At 39.1% G+C, this 24,909-nt stretch overlaps 1 protein-coding gene across 3 annotated transcripts in view; it reads left to right on the forward strand.

The window, feature by feature from the left end:
- The window catches only part of Scgalpha (sarcoglycan alpha), a 286,058-nt gene that overhangs the window by 46,021 nt on the left and 215,128 nt on the right, over positions 1-24,909 (forward strand). For all 3 annotated transcript variants that reach the window (XM_067144290.2, XM_067144291.2, XM_067144292.2), the window contains exon 2: positions 15,740-15,879. In XM_067144290.2, the coding sequence (XP_067000391.1) occupies positions 15,740-15,879 (140 nt within the window). The remainder of the gene's footprint in view (positions 1-15,739; positions 15,880-24,909) is intronic.

The raw sequence follows: 24,909 nt of genomic DNA on the forward strand, positions 1-24,909 counted from the left end.
TTCATGATTTCTTGAATAATACTGTTTCTTTGGCTGCTTCTATTATGGTCTGCTGCATTTGCTTCAATTCAGTTGTTTCAATGTTCGTTAGTTCTTGGTACTTGTTGCTGTTCTGTTTCAGCTTTTGAGTGTCGAATCTTAGTAATCTGTTGTTTGTGCATTTCTTCTTGCTGCTGGGAATAAATTTTATCTTGATGATTGTTAAATAGTGATCTGTTTCTATGTTGGCTCCTTTCTTAACTTTAACATTCATGATTTCTTTTTGACTTCAATGGGAGATTGCAACGTGATCAATTTGATATTCTCCTAATAGTATGTTTGGTGATGCCCACGTCGTTTGTTTCCTAGGAAGCTTCTTGAAATGAGTGGACATAAGTTTCAAATTAAAGTTCCTACAGAACTCTGTAAGTCTTTGCCCACTTCTGTTGGTTCTTCTTTGAGCTGGGAAATCCCCCACTATTCTCTTGTAGACTTTTTCCCGTCCTACCTGTGCGTTGAAATCCCCAAGTAGTATTTTCACATGATTATCAGGAATTTTTGATGTCACCAATTCTAATTCTTCCCAAAAGTCATCAAGCTTTTGTGGGTTAGTTTGATAGTCATTAATCGGCGCATGAGCATTAACGAGGGTGTATATTTTCTTTGTACACTTAATGGTTTGTAGTGAGAGCCTTCCATTTGGAGACTGGAAGTCTATAACCAAATTTAGAATCTTTTTATTGATAACAAATGCTGTTCCTAAGTGTGGCATGTTCTTCATGATCCTTATGCCAATCTTGCCTTTCAGGATTCTATAGTTGCTTGATTCCATCGCGATGTCATCCGTGAATCTTGTTTCTTGAAGTGCCATGATCAGTATATTTTGCTGGTCTATTATGTCTGTAAGTTGTTTTAAGTTTTCCTGTTTTTAGGAGTGAATTTATGATCAGCATGCCAAAAAAAGTGTTTCTGTATAGGTCTTAATTTTAGTGTATTCAGTTTGGATGCATGTGATGGCAATGGGTTTCCTAGATGTTTAGACTCATCTATGCATGGTGGTTTGGGCTCTCCAGAATCCAATGGCCCAAGCGCACTGCTTGTAGCAGTGGTGGATTTCCTCTTGAGGCTGCCACCTTGAGTAGTTTTCGTAAGAAATGTTTCCATCATGTGATTTAATGGGAGTTGTTGAGGGAGCCAACCGGGATCAGCTCAAGATACCACTAAAGTTGTAAGCCTTAGGGTTGCTCCTTTCCAGTAGGTGTAGCTGGATTGTAGCTCAACTGTCAGGGATAGATGGTTCTTCACCTTCAACGCCATTGAGGTTATGTATTCTGTTTCTCTGAAAGCTGTTGGTTGCCTTCTTGGTGTGTAACCCAAATAGGAGCCCTTACAGGGTGCTATCATCCGGAGCCAGATGAGCCCTCTCTTTTTTTTTTTTTTTTTTTTTTTTTTATTTTTTTTTTTTTTTTTTTTTAAACGAGGTGTTATTCCTCCCCCTCCTCCTTCCTCATCACTTGCGAGATGAGGCCCCAGGCTTGGGACCAGCACTGGCACGATACAGGCACTCAATGGCAAGATCTCCAAAAGTAATTCCACCTTAAGAGAACAAATTTTGAAAGTAAATGACAAAATCTCAGACGTTAATTCACAAGTGAATTCCACTTTAACAGAACAGATTCCGAAGGTAGATGACAAGATTTCTGAATCTAATACAGTTTTAACTAGACAAACATCTCAAGTGTACATGCAGGTTTACAAAGTAGAACAGTGCCTAGAATAAAAAATTTCAACCGTAGATGATAACATTTCAAAACTGGGACAGATTGAGCAGATCGATAGTAGGGTAAGCCAACTGGATGGGGACCTCTCGAACCTCAAGGAGGAGGTAAAAATCCAGGTTTCTGGCATCAAACAACAGGTTGAGGGGAAAATTTCTACCACCGAGGGAAATTTTGCGAGCCATATTTCTGCCGTTGAAGGAAGGTTAGAAAACCAGATTTCGACCATCAAGGGAGATGTGCAGAATACCAGAGAGCATCCTTCATGCAGTAGAAGGTAGAGTAACTTGAACAGGACCTATCACCACACCTTCAACCCCCTCAAACCTAACCGGCAACACAGGACACCTAGACCAGAAGGTGATTATAGAGAGCCTTCCAGAATTCCACGGGCGACTGGAAGAGAACCCGACTAGCTTCATCGAGGGATCAGTCAATCTACTAGGAAGGACCAATCTATCGGAGGACATCTTTGTTCATCTCATCGCACCATAGTTAAAGGGGCAAGTTGCTACTTGGTGGAATAACTTCAAGGGATTAAATTTAAACTGGACTGACTTCAAGAGGAAATCAAAATCAAATCAAAAAATCAAAATCTCTTTATTTGCAAATGAGGTGTCTACCTCGGTGGCAAATGGTACACTAAAATACATTATTGTCAAGCACTAAATATTAAATTAACAAGAGAAGAAAATTTTCCTATAATACAATATCATACAATTTACACTAACAATGTTTTCTATTCAACACACAGCTCATCCTTAATACATTTATATTGTTTACAAAATTCTACTTATAATATCTCCTGTACTACTTACAAATATAGTCAACTGATATACAGTATGTGGAATTACTTCAAATGATACTATACAACTGGTATAAGATTAATATTTACATTGCATTTATTTATTTATTTTATTTTATTTATTTATTTATTTTTTTTTTTTTTTACCCGTTCTGGAACCTAAGTAGCATAACAACCTTGCTAGGTTTAATTCCGAAGGAGTGAAGAGCTCTGTGAAAAGGAAGCTACTGACTGATGCACAACCCACTTGCATTAGAGCTAGCGCATCCGTCTTCCAGAAGAACCAGCTCTTCAAGCGGCTGCACCCTGAAGGAAGCGAAAACGAGATGTTACCAGACACCGTAGAGCTACAGCATGATAAGATTAGACCCCTAGTGTTGGTATCGCAACCAACTTCCTTTGATGATCTGTGTAGAATCATCACCCAGTTGGAAGAAGAACACAAGAGTAAAGCTACAGAAGAGACCAGCTCGGTTAGAAAGTGCTACCAGTCTGGGAGAATGCAGGACACCTGAAGTACAAATGTCCCACTCTGACATCGGAGAAACTAGGTCCGGCCCATTCTGGATTAAGGGTGGATAGAACCGGGAACAGGAAGGTGCCTCAAGACCCGACAGACAAGCAGCCCTGGACAAGTAGGAGAGGAATTGGTCAGATTATGAGCAGAACAGACCAACCTCGCCCAGCTATCATCTTGAGGATAGGCAATGAGAAATTTTCAGCCATACTCGACAGCCAAGCGAGCCACTCATTCATGAATAGGACTGTTGCCAGATTACTACCACCCATGAAGCCTCACCATTTCGGAAGGGTAGTGGGAGCAGCAGACGGGGTAACCTATTTCATCCAAGGACAGACTAACCTAACCGCTAAATGCATGGACCTGCCTATTGTAATTAACGTTGCAGTAATTCAGAACCTTAATACCTGACATCATATTAGGTCATGACCTTTTGGCAGAATACAAGGTGATCCTGGACTGTGCAGCTCATGAAGTATTTTTGGGAAAAGACAGATGTTTGAGGGTCACCTGGCATGATGGAAATCTCCGGACTTGCAAGGATATGGAAGTCGACGTAGACCTGGGAGATATCCAGTTAATGAATCTTGAAGGTAAGGTATCTTCCAGGCACCCGGCGATGGAACCTGAAGCTGGGAGCACCATTGTCAAGAGGGAGTTTCCACAGAAACACCAGAGCAAACCCAATGAACCTGTTCTTACGATCATCAAGAAAGAACTTGATCTGGGAGTAATCAAGCAATGGCAAGAACACGACAAGCCCTGTAGGACCATGACGCAGTGGATTAGGAGACAAAACACCAATAGTCGACTCGTCCCGAAGGAATTCAAGATGTGCTACAAGAAGTTCCGCATTGATGGAGGACTCTTAATGTACAGATCTCACCTCTCCAAAACACCTACTGTAGTGGTGATTCCTAGACAGCACACAATGGACATCATCGAGAAGTTCCACGACAGCACTGGAGCCGGATATCCAGGAGGTGAAGAGACATATCAGTCTATCCGACGAAGATTCTTGTGGGCCAACATGTGGAAAGACATCCTGGACTATGTGAAGGGGTGCTACATCTGTGCCTCCACCAAGTCAAGCAATAGGAAGGCAGATTCTAGTCAGCGAGGAATACAGCTGCAACGACCTTGGAAGGTCATAGCTCTGGACCTGATGGGTCCTTAGAACACCAAGGGGTAACACAGGACTCCTAGTAACCTCTTCACAAGATGGATTGAAGCCTTTCCTATACCAGAAGCCACGACAGGATGCATTACCAGCCTTGTACAGGATGAGGTATCCAGCCACTATGGTTATCCACAGTGCATTATGTCAGACAAGGGGAGTCGGTTCACATCAAGGAAGTGGCAGTAAATGATGACTGAATGGGGTGTGGTGCACTGGACCACCCCAATCTACAACCCAAGGGCCAATCCAATGGAACGACGGAACCAGGAGCTAAAAAGGATGCTGCGGGTTGACCTAATAGACAACGAATATCGACTGTGGGACCGTCAGATACCGCCGTCACACTTTGCCCTGTGATGACGCATCAACTGTATCACTGGCTATTCCCCAGTGGAGCTGTTCCATGGTTGACAGCTATATGGCACGGAGATTGGAAGATTCATCCACCACCCACTTCTGGTCAAGATGATGCAGCTGTTTCCCTAGTAGAGTGGCAGCATAAGCAACAGCAGGACATCAAGGAAAAACAAGCTTCGGCTGAGAATAGATCCCTTACCCCGGCCAACGCTCAAGATGTCGAAGAGATTCAGATCTTCCTACCAGGCCAACAAGTACTGCGACATAACCACCCAGTCAGTAATAAGATTAGAGGGTTTCACGCAGGTCTCACACCTAAGTGGGCTGGTCCCGTCAAAGTTGATAAGCAGCTGGACTATGGTGTCTACTTACTAACGCCCAACCCTCCTGTCAAAGTCCACGCATTGGAGTTGACACTGAAGATCACATTTGGACATCCTCATCTCGCAATGAATCAACACAGAGCCTAGGTAAATGCAGATGTGCCAACTCTCCCGATTTAAGCGGCAGACTCCCGATATTTTATCGTTCTTCCCGATCTCCCGATCGCGGAACCAATCCCCCGATTTTCAGAGCAGTTTCAGTAATTTTCATATTATTTTAAACTCCCGTGCATTTCCTCATTCTATCGATATATGGCTGAGTGTGGCTGGTCAATAGTAGTTCTAATAATCACAACCGGATGCCAGTATGGGACACAGTGGCCAGCCATGTGCTCCTCTTTGGTCTATAATACAGTCAAATACTCAAATAGCTTAATAATAGGAACTGGAATTTGCAAGCGAGTAACCTAACCTCAGAGGTAGCACGCCATAGACGTCTACCCGGGGCAGGACCTGCAAAAGTGATTGTGTTGCAACACATAGTAGTGCTTCTTGGTTATATGTCTTAATATTTGTTTTGTCCAAAATGTCAAAAAAAGAAATATGATGCAGTGTTTAAAAGTGCCTATAGGGAACAGTTTCCGTGTTTCAGGTGAATCCAAGAAGGGACCAACGTTCAGATTCTGTACTGTATGTAGGTGTGATTTTTCAGTTGCGCATGGTGGGAAGTGCGATATACTCAAACGCGTGCAAACGAAAAAAGATAAGGAGAGTGTTCACTGTGTAGAAAGAAACCAGAAACTGAACTTTTCCTGTAAAAACCAAGATGTAAATCCTGTGACGAATGCCGAGGCTTTATTTACATCATCTATCGTGGAACATAACCTGCCTGTAAATTGTGTCGACCACGCTGGACCTTTGTTTTTCAAAATGTTCCCTGATTTGGAAACCACTAAACGATATGGGTGTGCTAGAACAAAACCAGCGGATATCATTACAGAAAGGTGCATGGAAGAAAGGGCGAAAATTGTATCACATTTGCAGGTGAATGCATTTTCTGCTGCTACTGATGGTAGCAATAAAAGTGACTTGAAAATATATCCTATTGTTGTAACATTTTTTATGCCAGACCTCAATGAAATTCAGAGTTGTCTACTCTGTGCCTAATTTAGAAGGGGATGCTACTGAAGATAACATGAAGTGGGAAAATAGTAACATAATCATCGTAGGCTGCTCTTGTCACCCATATTCACACCAGATCAGAAAATCAACGTCAATGTTGATGACAATGGAAGATCAATTCAAGATGAAATATGCATTGTTCCTGATGACTGCTCAGATTTATTATGCCGATTTGAATTGACTTTCTTTCTCATTGCAATTATGGATTTGGATTAATCGCCTAAAGGTCGACCTGAACAAGATCAATCAGTGTCAAACTACACCACCTCCTTTACAGTCTATGAAAAATATCAACATAAACAACAGACTTTCAAGATGTTTTAAGGAATGGGTCAGTTGCATTCCGCATTTCAAGGTGTCACGGATCCTGAAGGTCAACACTACAGTCATCATTTTCACCCAAAGAATGAAAATACTGACAACACTAAGAGCCATGCTTTGTCACGTGAAGAAGGACTGTTCATGTTCCTTTCATCAAATTTACATGAATCTTTTTGCGTTTTTCTCTCAAGTATCTTTGAAAATCCAAACGTAGCTCTTCAGTCAAGTATGTCACACATCCACTTATTGAAGTCAGTTTTGGAGGAACTATTGAAGAATGTGATGGCAAGGTTTGTGAAACCACACATTATTAAAAGCAGCTCCTCTCTCCTTGACGTAGATTATCATACTCCAGCAAATCAAAAGGATGATTGTGATCTGACAATAGGGAACTCTGAGTTTGTTTTGGTGAACACTTTGAAGTCTGAGGGAAGGTGCATATTCTTTCTGTTAGAAAGTGTTTCTCTTCATCATGTGACTACATGGTACACAAATTTCCATTTGAAGATGTTTTAATTAATCCAGAAGTTGTATATATTTCTGCTATAAGTAAGGCATTGCACCCGTCATGCCGGGCTCAGCTCGGCCGGTGAGCGAGGATCTCCAGGGGGTAGATCGTTCGCTTATCGGCTGTGCGAAAATTTTAAAGTGCAGGGATAGATGATGAACTAGTGGCAAATAAGAGAAAGCTAAATAGGTTTTACACATTTATTACAACTACTGCTCTTCTCAAACTCTACAATAATTTACAAAATCTAGGAAATTTTTATCTGACTTGTCTTCTTTTATGGCGTTATCAACATGGACACTCCATCGATAAACGAAACAGCAAATGCCTGAATCTGTAAATATAATATTTATATTTTTAGTTGGAAATTAATTAAGTGATTAATAATAATTAATTTGAGATTATCTCTCCCATTAATAATTAAATAATCTGAAAATAAAATTTCCTTCTTTAACACTAGAACGGCCGAACTTTCCTCATACCTATAAAGGCCACAGGCGGTCATTTTGGCCGCTGCCACTTACTGACATATATCTAGCATCCAGGATCTGGGAAACATGCGAATGTTCAATTATTAATTTTAAAGCAACATAGTTAACAATTGGGATGTATTGTATCCATTGTTAAGTATTAATAATTGTTCATATTCTCTCACTTCTAATAGGTAACAATGAAATATTTTGACGGACTTGCTATTGAATTACTTTATGAAAAATGATAACAATAAGAGTCTCAATTTCTTTACAAGCCTATTTAGGCACTTGACAAGCAATTTATGCAAGTTATATAAGGGACAATATCGGTGTTCCCTTATCAACTACGGATGTAATTTTTGGCGTAAATGTACATAACCCTAAAAGATTAAAAGTCACAAAAGCACAACTTCGTGCATTAAAAAGTACGAGCGTGGAAATACCTTGAAATTCGCTAACGGTCAAAATGACCGCTCTGGCCGTTCTAGTGTTAATGGATTCAACTTAGATCGAGTTTGAAAATGATCATTTTCACTCCTTTTTGAAAATTAAATAAAAAAATTTCTCCCATGAATTTATGGTTAAATCGTCTTTCTTGACCTTTAAATTAGTTAATAAACTCTCTTTTATAATTATTTAGTAATTGATTTTCACATCATAACTCGGAACTTGACATCATGTCAACCCACATTTATCCATTGATTGAAAATAATTAGTTATACTACTCTTACAATTTTGATTTTGTGAGTTCAATCCACTGACATGGCCTATACTTATTTATGTGTATTCGTTAGTTAAGACCCTATTCTTCCTTAAAAACGAATAAAATTCACTAAAGGTTTAAATTCAGTCAAATAATGAACCACTAAAGTTGGCATAAAATAGGCCAAAAAATCCACGAAACAACGAAGAGCATCATCACAAATATGGATTGAAAAATTACAAGAAGCAAAATACAGACAAATCACACACACTACACTCACACAGAGATACACGGAAATATTATATACATATTTACACGAACGCTAGCCCTTGATTATTATTTTCACATTTAGTCAAAGTCAGGAAAAAAATATTCTCATGATGACAATATCGTGGGTACCTCCTCTCATCAACTTGAGATGTGATAGAGCAATGATTATCACTTTATTGAAGAACTCAGTTATACGACGATGTATAGGGAAAATTTACGAACAAAAATCATCCAAAAATCATCGACAAAATAGCTTAAACACAGGTCAGAATTAACATTCCGCGCACGCGGTTCATGAGCTGCGATATTTCTTTTTACTTCTCCACCATAATTGTGGCTCTCAATTAACCTGCGTTCACAACGAATATATTACGTCAAGTAACATATTTCTTCTTAAATTGACCCAATAATGGATACACAACTTATCTGCTAAATTCAATAATATCCATCTACCAGTCAAATAACTATAATAGCACAGCGCAAATATATATGTGTATCGGTCAGATACTGCCATTTCCCAGGCCTAAATTAATATAAATGAGCGCACATCAACCTTATTCAATAATAATTATTATTATGCTCATGACCTTAGGTGTTCTTTTACGCGATAATTAGGTTAATTTATTTTTATCATTATTATTATTATCATCCCTGGCCGCGCAAGATCATACATGCGGAAGCTACTGCACAACAATATCACAGATGACTCTATCGCACTCGAAATCCAACCATACGTCGTATAATCGAGGAATGAACTCTGATATAATGGAATCCACGAAATTACTGTCCCATTTGATCTCAATTCAAGTATAAAAAATCATTCAAATAGTCCTAGTTTAGCGTTGAGGTCGTATTACTTTTATTTCTCCTGCCACAATGAACTCGGGACAGTTGAAACACTTCTCGATGACATTCACTCAAGCAAGCTAATAGGTCCAAATACACACTCATTCCCAAACTACCTTCACCAAGAAAGAAGAGGTGGAAATATTCTAACTAATAGAAATTTTTCTAAGCAAATAAGTAGAGGCTATATCATTACATTTACATTTATAAATAGAAAGAAAGAGCAACAATGTTTAAATATTACTTGGTGGTGACTGTCGATCGTAGGACTCGGGCTGATGACCTAGTGCATTACTACGTTACGCACCATCGATCCTGGTCACGCCCGTCTGGACTGCTTTACATTTTACTCGTACATCGAGGACATGCTGGCGCGCTGGAAATCACACCATTCACCTCGTAAGAAGATCGGCATCCTGACTTGCACTCGAACCAACGATCTCTTCTGTGGAAGTTCTTGTGAAAGCTGAAACTGAAAATTACGTCTGAGACAAGTCCAAAACACACACCACTGTTTGATGAGATGGAAAAGTAACTTATCTTTTAATATCTGGTGAATTGTAGGTAGAATCCGTAAATATCTGAACTGCTGTTTGCGACAAGTTGTAGGCTCTAAATAAGACGAAGTTCCCCAGCAAGCAAAATGCGTCTTCTCACGTCCGTAGTCGAAGTCAGAGTAATTCTCCACACGTCGCGTTCAGAGGTAGAAATTTTAGAGAAAGTTTCCTTAGGAAAATCCATAATTCACCGTCTTAAGACAGGGGTGCGTCCTTTCATTATAAGCGATTGGTTAATTCATTAACATCACACCAAATTAATCACTTGATTGGCTGCCATAGTCAGACGTCATATACCTTCATTAATATCGATCGAGCACTTGACACACATTTCGCCTGGTCACGTGGCACTCACGGCTGATTTGAAGGTTACTTGACTAGCAGTATCTGCTCTCTCCCCCTTGCTCGTCCTTGGCTGGGATTTCCGTACACCTGGTGACTGGTTCAGCCGACTCGACGTGCTAAAACTCCCTTCCTGGTTCACGAAATAATGTTCCAACACACAGTAGAAATAAAATATTCTCCCGTAAATGATTTTTACCACTTTTGAAGGGGACAGCATCATTTTCTAGCCTTAGATTTTTCATTAACAAGTTTCCGAACATTCTGACTACTGAAACGAAACATTTAGATAAAGAAACTGATATTCTGCACTCCCAGTTCTGTAACTTTCAGCTCGAAGAAACAGACCTGGCAAAAGGAAGAATGGATGTTCAGTGGGCATTAGTAGGTCAGATGAAATCAGCTGAAGGTGTACTTAAATATGACAGACTTTCTAAGGTAATGTTTGCTATTTTATCAATTCCACATAGCAATGCAGAATGAGAAAGGATTTTTAGTAGAGTCACTAAGACAAAAACACATTTCAGGTCCTTGCTGTCTGAAGAAACTTTGGAGAAACTTTTAACCTTAAAATCAGTTCATCAAGGCAAGTGCTTTGAACAAAAATTTAGTTCCGAGTTTCTGAAGAGGACTAAGTCAGGTACGGGTGTGTTGAACAACAATTAGTCGTAATGTATTCAGCATGTTGAAGGATGAGAAGTCACATGTTCCTAAAGTTCAGGTATGTCCAGTATTTAGTATTCACATATAAATAATGAAAAATATATATATGTAGGCCAGTAGAGCTGTTAATGTATTGAACTACCGGTATAATAAATGAGTACATGTTCTGCCATCAGTGATATGTCGCGATTTGCTGCCAAATTTCACCTGATTTTTTTTTTTTTACTTTTGAAAGTTGGCATATCTGTAAATGCATCTGTTGACAATCCTTCTGCCATCTTCATGTGTACAGCTCGGTATACAGAACAACTGAAGAGCGTAATCCAGATTTTTTGTCCATTCCGTAAACTCAATGGCCCGGCCATATCCATTCGAATGATTTGGAAAACTAATGAATATTAAGTACGCTGTATTGATAGAGGGGGAGACTCCGTCCAACAGTATTTGGGCTCCGATATGGTTGTTATTCTTGTGCAAGTCATGTGCGAATTTGATAGCAATTGGACTGTCATGAGACAAAACTGCCGGAAATAAAAAAAACTTGTCATGTCGGTTAGTTACCGTGATCTGAAGTTGAATCATACTGAGAGAATGACAACACGATGAACTCTACAGCATGAAGATCCTGCAGTGACAGACTTCCTTTCCGTCGACCAGTTGTACTTCAATGGTTGTTCCAAAACCTGATCATCCATCCCATCAAGCGGACAGTCCTTTAAAAACTTTCAAAAATGTGTACAACCAATCATGTCCCAGTTCCTGAATGTTGTTAATCATCACCTCTTCAACCTCTCTTCTTAGATTTCTGATTTCTGATAATTCACATCACTAAGAGGTCATTGATACTTGTTAGATATGTGCCCTGTATTGCATGTATCCTCAAATAAATATAAGAAGTCTGTAGGGGAGAGGCAGTCAAAGTGAAATAGTCAAATTTAGATTTAAAATATTTGTCATTTGGCGGGCTTTCCATTTGCTAGAGACAACGAATGGCAATAGCAAAGCATCATTCTCTAATGGTTCTGATAATAGGTAGCCATGCCGCAGTTGAAATTATCTGGGTGGGGCTAAATTGGCTCCCTTTTACATCTTAGGACACCATTTTAAGTTCTTTGTTGCTTTCTCTTAGGAACCTTTGATTTCTCTGTTGTCTCGGGTGATTAAGAAAGGCAAGGATCCTTTTGAAACGTGTCAAGAGTGTTTATATAGTTCATCACATGGCATAAACCCAAAATATACATCATGAATAGTTACACGGGCCGTGAAAGTCTAAATGATCATATTAGAAACCTCTATGGGGAGGATATTTTTCGATCAATGTCTAAATTTAGTAGATTACGGTGCAAAAAGGTGTGTCTTATTTCCTCTCTCACCTTTCTCCTGAGATGTTGAGACCATGATATACTACCAGATTTTGTTATGTTGAAGCATACCTTCAGAACACCAAAAGCTATGAGAATCTATCGTCGTACAAGCAAGGCATTATTTATAGAGAGGATACAGCAGACTCGTAAGGAGTTGAATCTCATCTCAAGGGAGTTGCTACAGCTGCATCTACGCCTCTCGAACGTATATAAGGAATTATGGAAGGTCTTTGATCGTATTAGTGCAGTGCAAGCCAACAGCATACTAGATCAGGTAAAGGGCAGGCATATTTCCAAATATGAAAGGTTATGCCAGATGCAGAAACCACATGCTATGAGACTTGATGTGAACAAAGTTGTCGTAAATTTGTCCAGTATGCCTCTGAATGAAATCCAACATGCAGTTCTCGCCACAGGTCTCAACTTTGCTGTAGCGCCTAGAAGAATTCCAATTGAGGAACTTACTGCATCTATAGAATCCTCGGTACATAACCTCACACCTGAAGAGGCTGAAGAAGTTAGACAAGAATGTTTCAGAGTTCTCAAGAACGCTAAGCTACATTAGTCCAACTTAAAACAAGGCAAAATCTGGGTGCTAAAAGGTCTAAGGGACAATTCTGATATAATAATTCTTCCCGCTGACAAGGGTAACGCGACAGTGGTGATGGATAAGGATGATTATGACAACAAGATCTTGTTTTTGTTAGCTGATCCTATATACAGGATTAATAGTTGTGATCCTACAACTCGCTACTCTAGTGCGACTGTCAAATTGGTCAAGCAATCTTCTATTCCAGAAGATACAGCGAAGACTCTCCTTCCAGGAGATGCTATTCCTCCAAGACTGTATGGGCTTCTTAAAATACATAAGGAAGGTGTTCCTCTTAGGCCTATTGTTAGTACGACTGTTTCCCCAACATATGCCCTTTCCAAATATTTAGGTAGTCTACTTCAACCACTCCTGGGTAAAACACCCCTTCCTATATTAAGGATTCCACACACTTCATTGAGAAGTTAAAATTTATATCACTTCAGCCAGGTGATATCTAGGTGAGTTTTGATGTGGTGTCGTCTCTCTTTACGAGAGTACCTATTAATGGTGTTATGTCCCTCATCAATGATATTTTTTACTGAAGACATTGCAAGGCTTTTCTATCACTGCATGACCTCCTCCTACTTTCTATGGAATGGGAAATATTATGACCACACAGATGGTATAGCCATGGGAAGTCCCCTCTCTCTTGTTTCTTCATGGAAATCTTCAAAGAGAAAGCTTTGTCATTGCCACCTTGCAAACTGAAGATCTGGTGGCGATATGTGGATGATTATGTTCGTCATTTGGATGGAAGGCGAAGACAATCTGGGTCATTTCCTGGATTACCTTAATCGCCAACACCCTTCCATTTGTTTCACCATGGAAATGGAATCTGAGGGCAAAATACCATTTTTAGATGTTCTCGTCACCAAGAAAGAGGATGGATCTTTAGGACACAGCATTTATTGTAAGCCTACACACACCAACAGATATCTCCACGCAGATTCTCACCATCACCCTGCCCAGAAATATGGTATCCTTACAACTCTAACTACCAGGGCCAGGAGGATTTGTGAAGTGTCAGCTCTACAAGAGGAAATTAACACCTTGAGAACCACTTTTGAGAGCAACGGTTACAGCGAAGCTTTGATCTCTACGGTTCTGAAATCGACACATAATCGGACGTCCGTTAAGTAAAAAGATGTAAAAGGAACTGCTTACCTACCTTACATGCATAACACGGCAGATCGTAGTGTTAAAATCTTACATAGGTACCATGTACGAACTGTTTTTGGATCATCAATTAAGATTAGGCAACTTCTACAACCAACTAAGGACAGTTTGCCTAAATTGCAATGACTTAGTATCTACAGAGTTCCCTGTACTTGTGGCAGGGTTTATATTGGGCAGACTTCGAGAACATACGCACTCGCATCAAAGAACATACCAAGTGTATCAGACTCAACCAATCTGATAAATCGGCTGTTGCTGATCATACCTTAACACCTGGTCATGATGTAATGTTCCAAGAAGTGGATGTTCTTGCCCGTATAAAACAATATCACCCAAGAATCATCAGGGAGGCGGTTGAAATTCGTAAACACCCAGATAATTTCAACCGCAATACAGGGTACAACCTCAGGGAATCATGGCTACCTATTATCAGAACCATTAGATAATGATGCTTTGCTGTTGCCATTCATTGTCTCTAGCATGAGGTTAAAATGGTGTCCCTTTTACATCTTAGTACACCATTGTAAGTTCCTTGTCACTTTCTCCTAGCAACCTTTAATGCGTCATGTTTTATTTCTCTGTTGTCTCCTGATGAAGAAAGGCAAGGTTCATTTTGAAACACATTGAGAGTGTTTATATGGTTCATTACATGGCATAAACTCAAAATATATATTATGAATAGTGACAAATCATTTGCCTAGAAATGAGAATCAAGATGAGCCACCATCAACCTCAACTTCGTCAATGAAGATACCTCAAATGCAATACGTGTTGTACGTACCTCACGCCATTCTACCTGTTCCTCACATGAATGAGATAAATGATGCTGGTCTTCACAGTAGGCGCAAAGAGTTGTGGCATTACAACAACTGCAGCCACAAGCATACCTTTTATTGAAGAAATTAAAAGGAAGAAGGCAGAAAAAGGAAATAAAATGAAAGCAAAAAAGGTCAGGAAACAACTCTTCCTTTCAGACAGTGAAAGTGACATGAGCCTTAGGCTGGATGGCAGTGACTCTGAAGGTGCTGAGTCACTTTCTTCAGATGAAAATGAAGAAGACAGAAACATCATCATCATACCAGCCATGTTTAGTGAAGGAAGCTGGATTTCTGTTAAATATGAAGGACATCTTCACTCAGGTTTAGTTGTGAAGAAATCCATTGAGAGGGTAGTCGTTAAAGGCTTGGAAAAGACTCAGAAGTATTTCTGATGGCCCTTGAAGGGGAGGACCTTTTCTCATATTCCTGTAGTGATATACACATGATTATTGATCAGCCAAGAATGGTGCAAAGACGGGTTTTTTTGCATCCCTAAACTTTGTCATTTTGTCAATATATAGACTTCAGTTAAGAGCTTATGACATGTGTGAAACTTACACCAAGCAAAGTAGTAAATTTCTTTTTATTTAATATTTATTGCATCCCAATATTTCACTTTGCCTGCATAAGGTTGGGTAAATTGTAATATTGTCTCCAGGCAGAAATATAAGGATTCCGATTACCTGTGATAAGTTGCATCTGCCATTCCTTTTCAGTCTTAAACTCGTATCATTAATATACACATCAAATAAGCTTGAGTTGGGTTTCTTTGGAGCACATACCACAACGTGAGAGCGTTAAGTATGTCACACTGGTCATCCTTCCTCTGCACAATTATGTAACTGTAATTACCCCTGAAATGAAATCATGTGAATACTATCTCCCTTCTGTTGCTTAAATAATATTTTATTTGAAATTGTCTGTGATATTTACACTATGAAATTTTATGAAATATTTACCACTATTTTCTATTTAATTACAGGTAATAGAGATCAGTTCTCATATCGCCCATCATTATTAAATGCTCCTGATCTCCCAACATGGATGCATTACATCTACAGCAAAGTCCATCATACAGGATTTTTATATGGTGTGCCACCTGTGAACCAACCTGATTTAGAAGTAAGTATTTGTCTTTTCTTATCATTTGGTATATTCAAGGCCATTAAAACAACCAGACGTAGGGACTAGTAATTTATTATTTGATTTATTCAAGGCCATTGATGTAATTTCTATTATGAAGTGTTCAATACTTCACTGCTGTTAACAGACACCCACACTTAGTTTAGGAGCCATGGTAAGTAGGTGTATTATACATACATACATACATACATACATACATACATACATACATACATACATACATACATTCATACATCTGCGGCGGCTGCAACTCATATCCGAGTAAACATATTTTTCAGCAGTTAACATTTTCACACTCACAATGCTTTGTGAATATGTTTCATATGACTTAGTAGCCCAATCTTGGCATGAAACATACGTCCACACAGATCACATGGAATAGCTGGGGAGGGCGGGGCTGAGCTTGATGGAGCTCCCATGCTTGTCATTTATCCTCTTCACGTCATCGCCGTTCCTCTTCAAAACACCGTAACTGATGCGGAAACAGTGTGGCACCAAGTGTGCGATTCTCAGCAAGCATGGATTGAGTGTTAATTCCAGCTCTTTTCATAATGCCACTGCTACCATATGATGACTTACAGCTGTCAAAATTTTGTAGCGAAGGATACACAAATTTTTGTGAATCTTCGGCATCCAGATTGATCGATCAAATTGAATCATCCTTCAACAGCAGCTAAGTGCCTTACTTTAATGCAATTTATGCATAATTTAAAACCATTATCTCCATTGTGACTGTTTCATCTTCAACTTTATAGCGTCAAACCACAATGTTTCTGCGTTATATGTGCATTGTTTATGGACTATTCAATATTCAACAGCAGTTCGTGCTGTTGGCTGATGACAACCATGACCTTAGGTCGAAACCAGTTCTAAATAAATGTTTCATTGATAATGTGAACCGCATTACAAAAATTTTGTATTGAAAAGGTGAAACTATTAAACTAAACTTTTAATTTTATAAGCTCTTTTCATAGTAAGCTTTAGTTGAACCTTGAAACGCCTCAAAAGAGCTCCATGAAGTCTTGTGCCAGGACAGAGTTCACCATACAGGAGTTGACAAAGTCTGGTTTTACTCACTGAGACAGTGGCCAATGATGGTAGCCTCAATGCTTATAAGCATGCGCTTTTTCAAGAAATGCAAGGTTGGTGATGTCAGTCGTCCCATTTGATGTTCAGATGGATCTAAGTTCTTGCAGATGGGAACATTCTAGCTTTTTGATATACATATACATACATGTTTGTTGTTTGAGTCATCAGTCCATAGACTGGTTTGATGCAGCCCTCCGTGCCACCCTATCCTGTGCTAACTTTTTCATTTCTACATAACTATTGCATCCTACATCTGCTCTAATCTGCTTGTCATATTCATATCTTGGTCTACCCCTACCGTTCCTACCCCCTACACTTCCTTCAAAAACCAACTGAACAAGTCCTGGGTGTCTTAAGATGTGTCCTATCATTCTATCTCTTCTTCTCGTCAAATTTAGCCAAATCGATCTCCTCTCACCAATTCGATTCAGTATCTCTTCATTCGTGATTCGATCTATCCATCTCACCTTCAGCATTCTTCTGTAACACCACATTTCAAAAGCTTCTATTCTCTTTCTTTCTGAGCCAGTTATCGTCCATGTTTCACTTCCATACAATGCCACGCTCCACACAAAAGTCTTCAAAAACATCTTTCTAATTCCGATATCAATGTTTGAAGTGAGCAAATTACTTTTCTTAAGAAAGCTCTTCCTTGCTTGTGCTAGTCTGCATTTTATGTCCTCCTTACTTCTGCCATCGTTAGTTATTTTACTACCCAGGTAACAATATTCATCTACTTCCTTTAAGACTTCATTTCCTAATCTAATATTTCCTGCATCACCTGCCTTCGTTCGACTGCACTCCATTACTTTTGTTTTGGACTTATTTATTTTCATCTTGTACTCCTTACCCAAGACTTCATCCATACCATTCAGCAACTTCTCGAGATCTTCTGCAGTCTCAGATAAAATAACAATATCATCGGCAAATCTCAAGGTTTTGATTTCCTCTCCTTGGACTGTGATTCCCTTTCCAAATTTCTCTTTGATTTCCTTTACTGCCTGTTCTATGTAAACATTGAAAAGGAGAGGGGACAAACTGCAGCCTTGCCTTACTCCTTTCTGGATTGCTGCTTCTTTTTCAAAGCCCTCGATTCTTATCACTGCAGACTGATTTTTATACAGATTGTAGATAATTCTTCGTTCTCGGTATCTGATCCCTATCATTTTCAGAATCATAAATAGCTTGGTCCAATCAACATTATCGAATGCCTTTTCTAGATCTACGAATGCCATGTACGTGGGCTTGTCCTTCTTGATTCGATCCTCGAAGATCAGACGTAAAGTCAGGATAGCTTCACGTGTTCCTACATTTCTTCTGAAGCCAAATTGATCTTCTCCCAACTCAGCTTCAACTTGTTTTTCCATTCTTCTGTAAATAATACGTGTTAAAATTTTGCAGGCATGAGATACTAAACTAATGCTGCGGTAGTTTTCACACCTGTCAGCACCGGCTTTCTTGGGAATAGGTATAACAACATTCTGCTGAAAATCGGATGGGACTTCTCCTGTCTCATACATCTTGCAGACTAAATGAAATAACCTTGCCATGCTGGTTTTTCCTAAGGCAGTCAGTAATTCAGAGGGAATGTCATCAATTCCAGGTGCCTTGTTCCTATTGAGGTCACTCACAGCTCTGTCAAACTCTGACCTCAAAATTGGGTCTCCCTTTTCATCAGCATCAACAGCCTCTTCGTGTTCCAGAACCAAATTATCTACATCTTTACCTTGATACAACTGTTGGATATGTTCCTGCCATCTTTCTGCTTTGTCTTCTTTCCCTAGAAGTGGTTTTCCATCTGAGCTCTTAATATTCATACACCTAGATTTCCTTTCTCCAAAGGTTTCCTTGATTTTCCTGTTTGCAGCATCTACCTTTCCCAGGACCATACAGCCTTCGACATCCTTGCATTTCTCCTTCAGCCATTCTTCCTTAGCTGCCTTGCACTTTCTATCCACTTCATTCTTTAATCACCTGTATTCTTTTCTGCCCTCTTCATTTCTAGCACTCTTGTATTTTCGTCGTTCATCAATCAGGTCTAATATCTCCTGAGTTATCCACTGATTCTTAGTTGATCTTTTCTTCCTTCCTAACATTTCTTCAGCAGCCCTACGGACTTCATTTTTCATGACTCTCCACTCTTCCTCTATAGTGTTTCCTTCAGCCTTTTCATTTAGTCCTTGTGCAACATGTTCCTTGAAACAATCCCTCACACTCTTTTCTTTCAACTTGTCTAGATCCCATCTTTTTGCATTCTTTCCTTTCTTCAATTTCTTCAACTTCAGATGGCATTTCATGACCAACAAGTTGTGGTCAGAGTCCACGTCTGCTCCTGGGAAAGTTTTGCAATCCAACACCTGGTTTCTGAATCTCTGCCTAATCATAATGAAGTCTATTTGATACCTTCCAGTGTCTCCAGGTCTCGTCCACGTATACAGCCGTCGTTTGTGGTGTTTGAACCAAGTATTGGCAAGGACTAAATTATGATCAGTGCAGAATTCAACCAGACGACTTCCTCTTTCGTTCCTTCGTCCCAATCCAAATTCTCCTACTGTACTACCTTCTCTTCCTTGGCCTTCCACTGCATTCCAGTCTCCCATCACAATTAGATTCTCGTCACCTTTTACATATTGTATTAAATCTTCTATCTCCTCATATATTCTTTCGATTTCTTCATCATCTGCTGAACTAGTAGGCATATAGACCTGCACTATTGTGGTGGGCATTGGTTTGGTGTCTATCTTGACGACAATAATTCTTTCACTATGCTGGTCGTAGTAGCTTACCCGCTGCCCTATTTTCTTATTCATTATTAAACCAACTCCTGCATTTCCTCTGTTTGATTTTGTGTTGATAATTCGGTAGTCGCCTGACCAAAAATCTTGTTCTTCCTGCCAACGTACTTCACTTATGCCAACTACATCTAACTTTAGCCTATCCATCTCCCTTTTCAGATTCTCTAACCTACCACAACGATTCAAACTTCTAACATTCCACGCTCCGACTCGCAGAATGTCAGTATCCATCTTCCTGATGATCGCCCCCTCTCGTGTAGTCCCCACCTGGAGATCCGAATGGGGGACTAGTTTACCTCCAGAATATTTTACCCGGGAGGAAGCCATCATCAGTACATCATTCATACAGAGAGAGCTGCATGTCCTCGGGAGTTAGTTACGGCTGTAGTTTCCCGTTGCTTTCAGCCGTGTAGCAGTATCAACACAGCTAAGCCATGTTGAGTATTATTACAAGGCCGTATCAGTCAATCATCCAGACTGCCGCCCTTGCAACTACCGAAAGGCTGCTACCGCCCTTTCGATGAACCATTCGTTAGTCTGGTCTCTCAACAGATACCCATCCGATATGGTTGCACCTGCAGCTCGACTATCTGCATCATTGGGACACGCAGGCCTCCCCACCGCGGCAAGGTCACATAGTTCGCAGCAGAGATGAAAAAAGTACAAAAAGTAATAAATGGGCTAAGTACAGTTACCCAAGAAATATTTTACTCAATTACAATTACAAATTATTTTATGAGTACTAAGTAAAATTTGTATTATAATTACTTCACAGAACATCAGTCTTAAGAAAATCACTGATTTTTTTACTTTTTTTTCCTTCTTCAACTAATAATAATAATAATAATAATAATAATAATAATAATAATAATAATAATAATAATAATTACAACTACTACTACTGCTGCTACTACTACTACTACTACTACTACTACTACTACTACTACTACTACTACTACTACTACTTTACGTTCCACTGACTACCTTTACAGTTTACGGAGACGCCGAGGTGCCGGAATTTTGCCCCGCATGAATTATTTTAAGTGCCAGTAAATCTACCGACATGAAGCTGACGTATTTGAGCACCTTCACATACCACTGGACTGAGCCAGGATCTAACCTGCCAAGTTGGGGTCAGAAGGCCAGCGCCTCAACCGTCAAATCAAATCAAATCAAATCAAATCAAATCAAATCAAATCAAATCAAATCAAATCAAATAAATCAAATCAAAATCTCTTTATTTGCAAATGAGGTGTGTACCACAGTGGCAAATGGTACACTAAAATACATTATTGTCAAGCACTAAATTTTAAATTAACAAGAGAAGAAGAAAATTTTCCTAGAATACAATATTATACAATTTACGCTAAAAATTTGTTCTATTAAACACACAGCTCATCCTTAATAAATGTATATTGTTTACAAAATTCTACTTATAATATCTCCTGTACTTACTAACATAGTCAACTCATATACAGTATGTGGAATTACTTCAAATAATACTATACAACTGGTATAAGATTAAAATTTACATTGCATTTATTAACTTCTCCCCCCCCCCCCCCCAATTTGGAACCAAAGTAGCATAATGACCTGCTGCGTCTTAACCAGAGCCCCTTTTGCCACCACTTTTCAGAGTTCCTGAAGGGCCTTCACAGCTACCACAGCGGTCCCAGGGCCCTCGAAGTCCCCACTGTACTTCACTCCTACAGGCAGTCCCCTACTTCGGCTGTCCAAACTCCATAGACCAGGGGATGGAATTAATTTATTCACACACATTTTTTATTTACAATAACCTCACTGTTAGAATGCCCTCTAACATTTCATTTATTTTCTCGTTTATTCTCTTCTTGAATATCTGTACAGATTTTGGAAAAGGATCAAACACTACCCCTGGTAAACTGTTCCACTCCTTCACACCCTTCCCAATATATGAAAATTTTACCCCAATCGCTTCTGCTAAAATTCCTTCTAATTTTATTCTTGTGGTCAGTTCTGCCGATATAATTATTTTCCAACTGAAGCCTCTCACGGATTTCTCCCCATGCTTCTTCTCCTGTATAGGCTCTATATAATCCTGTAAGTCTAGTTTTCTCCCTTCTCTTACTTAAAGTTTCCCACCCAAGTTCCTCTAACATTTCTGATACACTACTTTTTCTCCTGAAATCCCCTGTTACAAATCTTGCTGCTTTCCTCAGAACACTATCTATTTCTTTTATTAGGTATTCTTCGTGAGGATCCCAAACACTGTTTGCATATTCCAATAATGGATGAACCATACTTAAGTAACTTTTTCTTTTAATTCTTTGCTGCATCCTTTAAGTAGCCTCATTATGACATATAACGATCTGTATGCTTTCCCAACAATGTCATCAACATGACCCTTCCAGTGCAAATTACTTTCAAATCTCACACCTAAGTATTTGCACTTGCCATCTACCTCATCCAAAGTATATTCAAATTCAGTTTTAAAGCTCCTGTTTGTAAATGTTGTAACAGTTGATTTGTCTCCATTAACCTTCATATTATTTTCTTGAACCCATTGTTGGATACTTTCAAGGTCCTTTTGTAATTCTGAACAATCCTCAATGTTATTTAATTCCCTATAAACAATTATGTCATCTGGATAAATCTTATTTTTGATGTTATATTATTCCTTAAATCATTTGCATATATTAAGAAAAGTAACGGGCCGATTATACTACCCTGTGCAATTCCCTTCCAAACTTTCTCTTCCTGTGATATATTATTTCCTGCTTTGACTTTCTGAACCCTTAAATTTAGAAATGTTCTTATCCAACGTAAAACCCTTACGTCCAATCCTGTTCCCTCCATTTTCTTTAATAATATTCCATGTTGATGTTCCACTCTATCAAAGGCTTTGGAAAGATTTGTGGCTCTAACTGGCCTCCTGAATCCAACTGATCTGATATGTCCTGCTGAAATCCCACCAGTTGTGCCTCCCAAGAAAATTTCTTTGTAAATCCATACTGGCTCCTCATAAGCCAATTTTTATCATCACATATCCCTCTGATGTACTTTGCTATTAAAATCTTCAGTATTTTACAAACTTTACTGGTCAGGCTGATTGGTCTGTAGTTCTCTGGTTTCTTTTTATCACACTTTCCTTTATAAATTAGTATTATTATAGATTCCTTCCATTCCTTTGGCATTACACTATTATTTATGATATAGTCAAAGAGAAATTTTAAATAATAAGGCACTATGTACCACCCCAATGTCTTTAATACCTCCCCAAGTAATTTGATCACTTCCTGCTGCTTTTCCTTGCTGAAGCAGTTGGATTTCTCTGAAAATATCTTCATTTGTGAATGAGAAGCTTCTTGTTTCCCTATGTGTCTCTCTCTCTCCATCTTCTGTTACGGTTTCCAAGTCCTGACAATCTTCTACTGAATCTCTGAATTCCCTACTAAATAGATTTGCTTTCTCAGTATCTGTTAAATAGTGTTCACCCCCTTCTCCCACCATTGTAGGAATTTGGATTCCTTTTCCTTTTTGATTCCTATTATATGAATACAGGTTTTTTCATTTCCCTTTGTGGTCATTACCCTCTTGAAGTATGCCATTCATATAATTCTCTTTTGCTTCCTTTTTCAATCTATTCAGTTCCCTCATTAGCTGTTTTCTAGTTTCTCTATTCTCCCTACACTTTTTGATTTTCCTGTCTACTATTCTACATTTTCTTTTTAATTTTCTTATTTCCCTTATATAATAAACAGGGTCTGAGGTCAGTTTACCCTTCTTAACAGGTACAAATCTCTTCTCTCCTTTCCAAATGATTCCTTTAAATTTAGCCCAAAGTGTATCCACATTACTCCCTTCACTTATCCAACAACTGAATTGTGATTTAAGGTAAGTCCCAAATTCAACTTTAGTTTTTCTGTATATTCTCTTGTCTTGTGTGACCCTCTTATTAAGAATTTTTTGTACGAGTCCTACATCGTCGTCTGTGCCACTCAGCCTGGCTTTTTTTCTTCACATAGGGAATGATAACAAAGTTTTACTAGGAAAGAGATACTTTAGCCTTCATATTTTTTGCATAGAGGCATAAAGAGCTATCATCAATAAGACTAAATTTTTATCTTAGTTTGTGGCATATTTTCTTTCAAATAATTTGCTATTTGCTTTACAAAATAACTTATTCATAAAATTCTCATCACCAAGCCTTGACCTCTTGAGGAAAAGTACATCTTTGCATTTACTGAAAAATACACTCTACATGGGCACTTGAGGGAATACCTGCATATAATTTTAAGAACATCCCCAACAGTGTTGGATATTGTAGGATCCCATTTTCACACCAGGCAAATGCTGGGGCTGTACCTTAATTAAGGCCACAGCCACTTCCTTCCAACTCCTAGGCCTTTCCTATCCCATCACCTCCATAAGACCTATCTGTGTTGGTGCGACGTAAAGCCACTAGCAAAAAAATATTGTAGGATAATTTTGGTGTCTTTGGAAGTACTGGAGAGGTAACACTGGTGAGACTACTGGTTTTTTGTAATAGAACTGAGAAAGTTATCTTCATTGTCACCCTAGGTATCTGTATGTGCACCTATTTCCGAAGAGATAGGTGGTGTGTGAGGTACCGATACCGGTGCGCTCCTGGCGCTCCTCTGTCGGTCGTGTATGTGTGTTTTCTTAATTTAGATGTTTTAAGTTTTTGTTTTTAGCTCGTTTGTGTATTTTGTTTCAGTTTGATGTGTAATAAATCGTGTGTTAATTGGCTCTTGTGTGAAGTGTGTCTGGGTAGCTTGACATTCTGTGACATGACTAGCACAGCGATTTTAGTGTGTGCGATATGGTATGGTTAACCACGCCTTATGTTGCGTATGTGAGTTAGCAACGGCTGCATCGCGAAAAATTGCGTCTCATTATTCAATTAAATGTGGAATTTAAATACAAATAAATTTGACGGATGTAATTTCTATGCATCGTTAATGGCAGCTTGTTTGTTTATAAATCACCCGCCTCGGTTACCGAGTGTTCCAGTGCTTTTATTAGAGCTTTAGGGAGTGAGGTGCTTTTAATGCAGTTTAGGAAGTGAGGGCATGTTCTTTTGTTGTCTGGGCGGGGGTGGGGGGTGGGTTGCTTGGTGACTTTA

Source organism: Anabrus simplex, chromosome 3 (genome assembly GCF_040414725.1).
Source record: "Anabrus simplex isolate iqAnaSimp1 chromosome 3, ASM4041472v1, whole genome shotgun sequence".
NCBI classification, from domain to species: domain Eukaryota; kingdom Metazoa; phylum Arthropoda; class Insecta; order Orthoptera; family Tettigoniidae; genus Anabrus; species Anabrus simplex.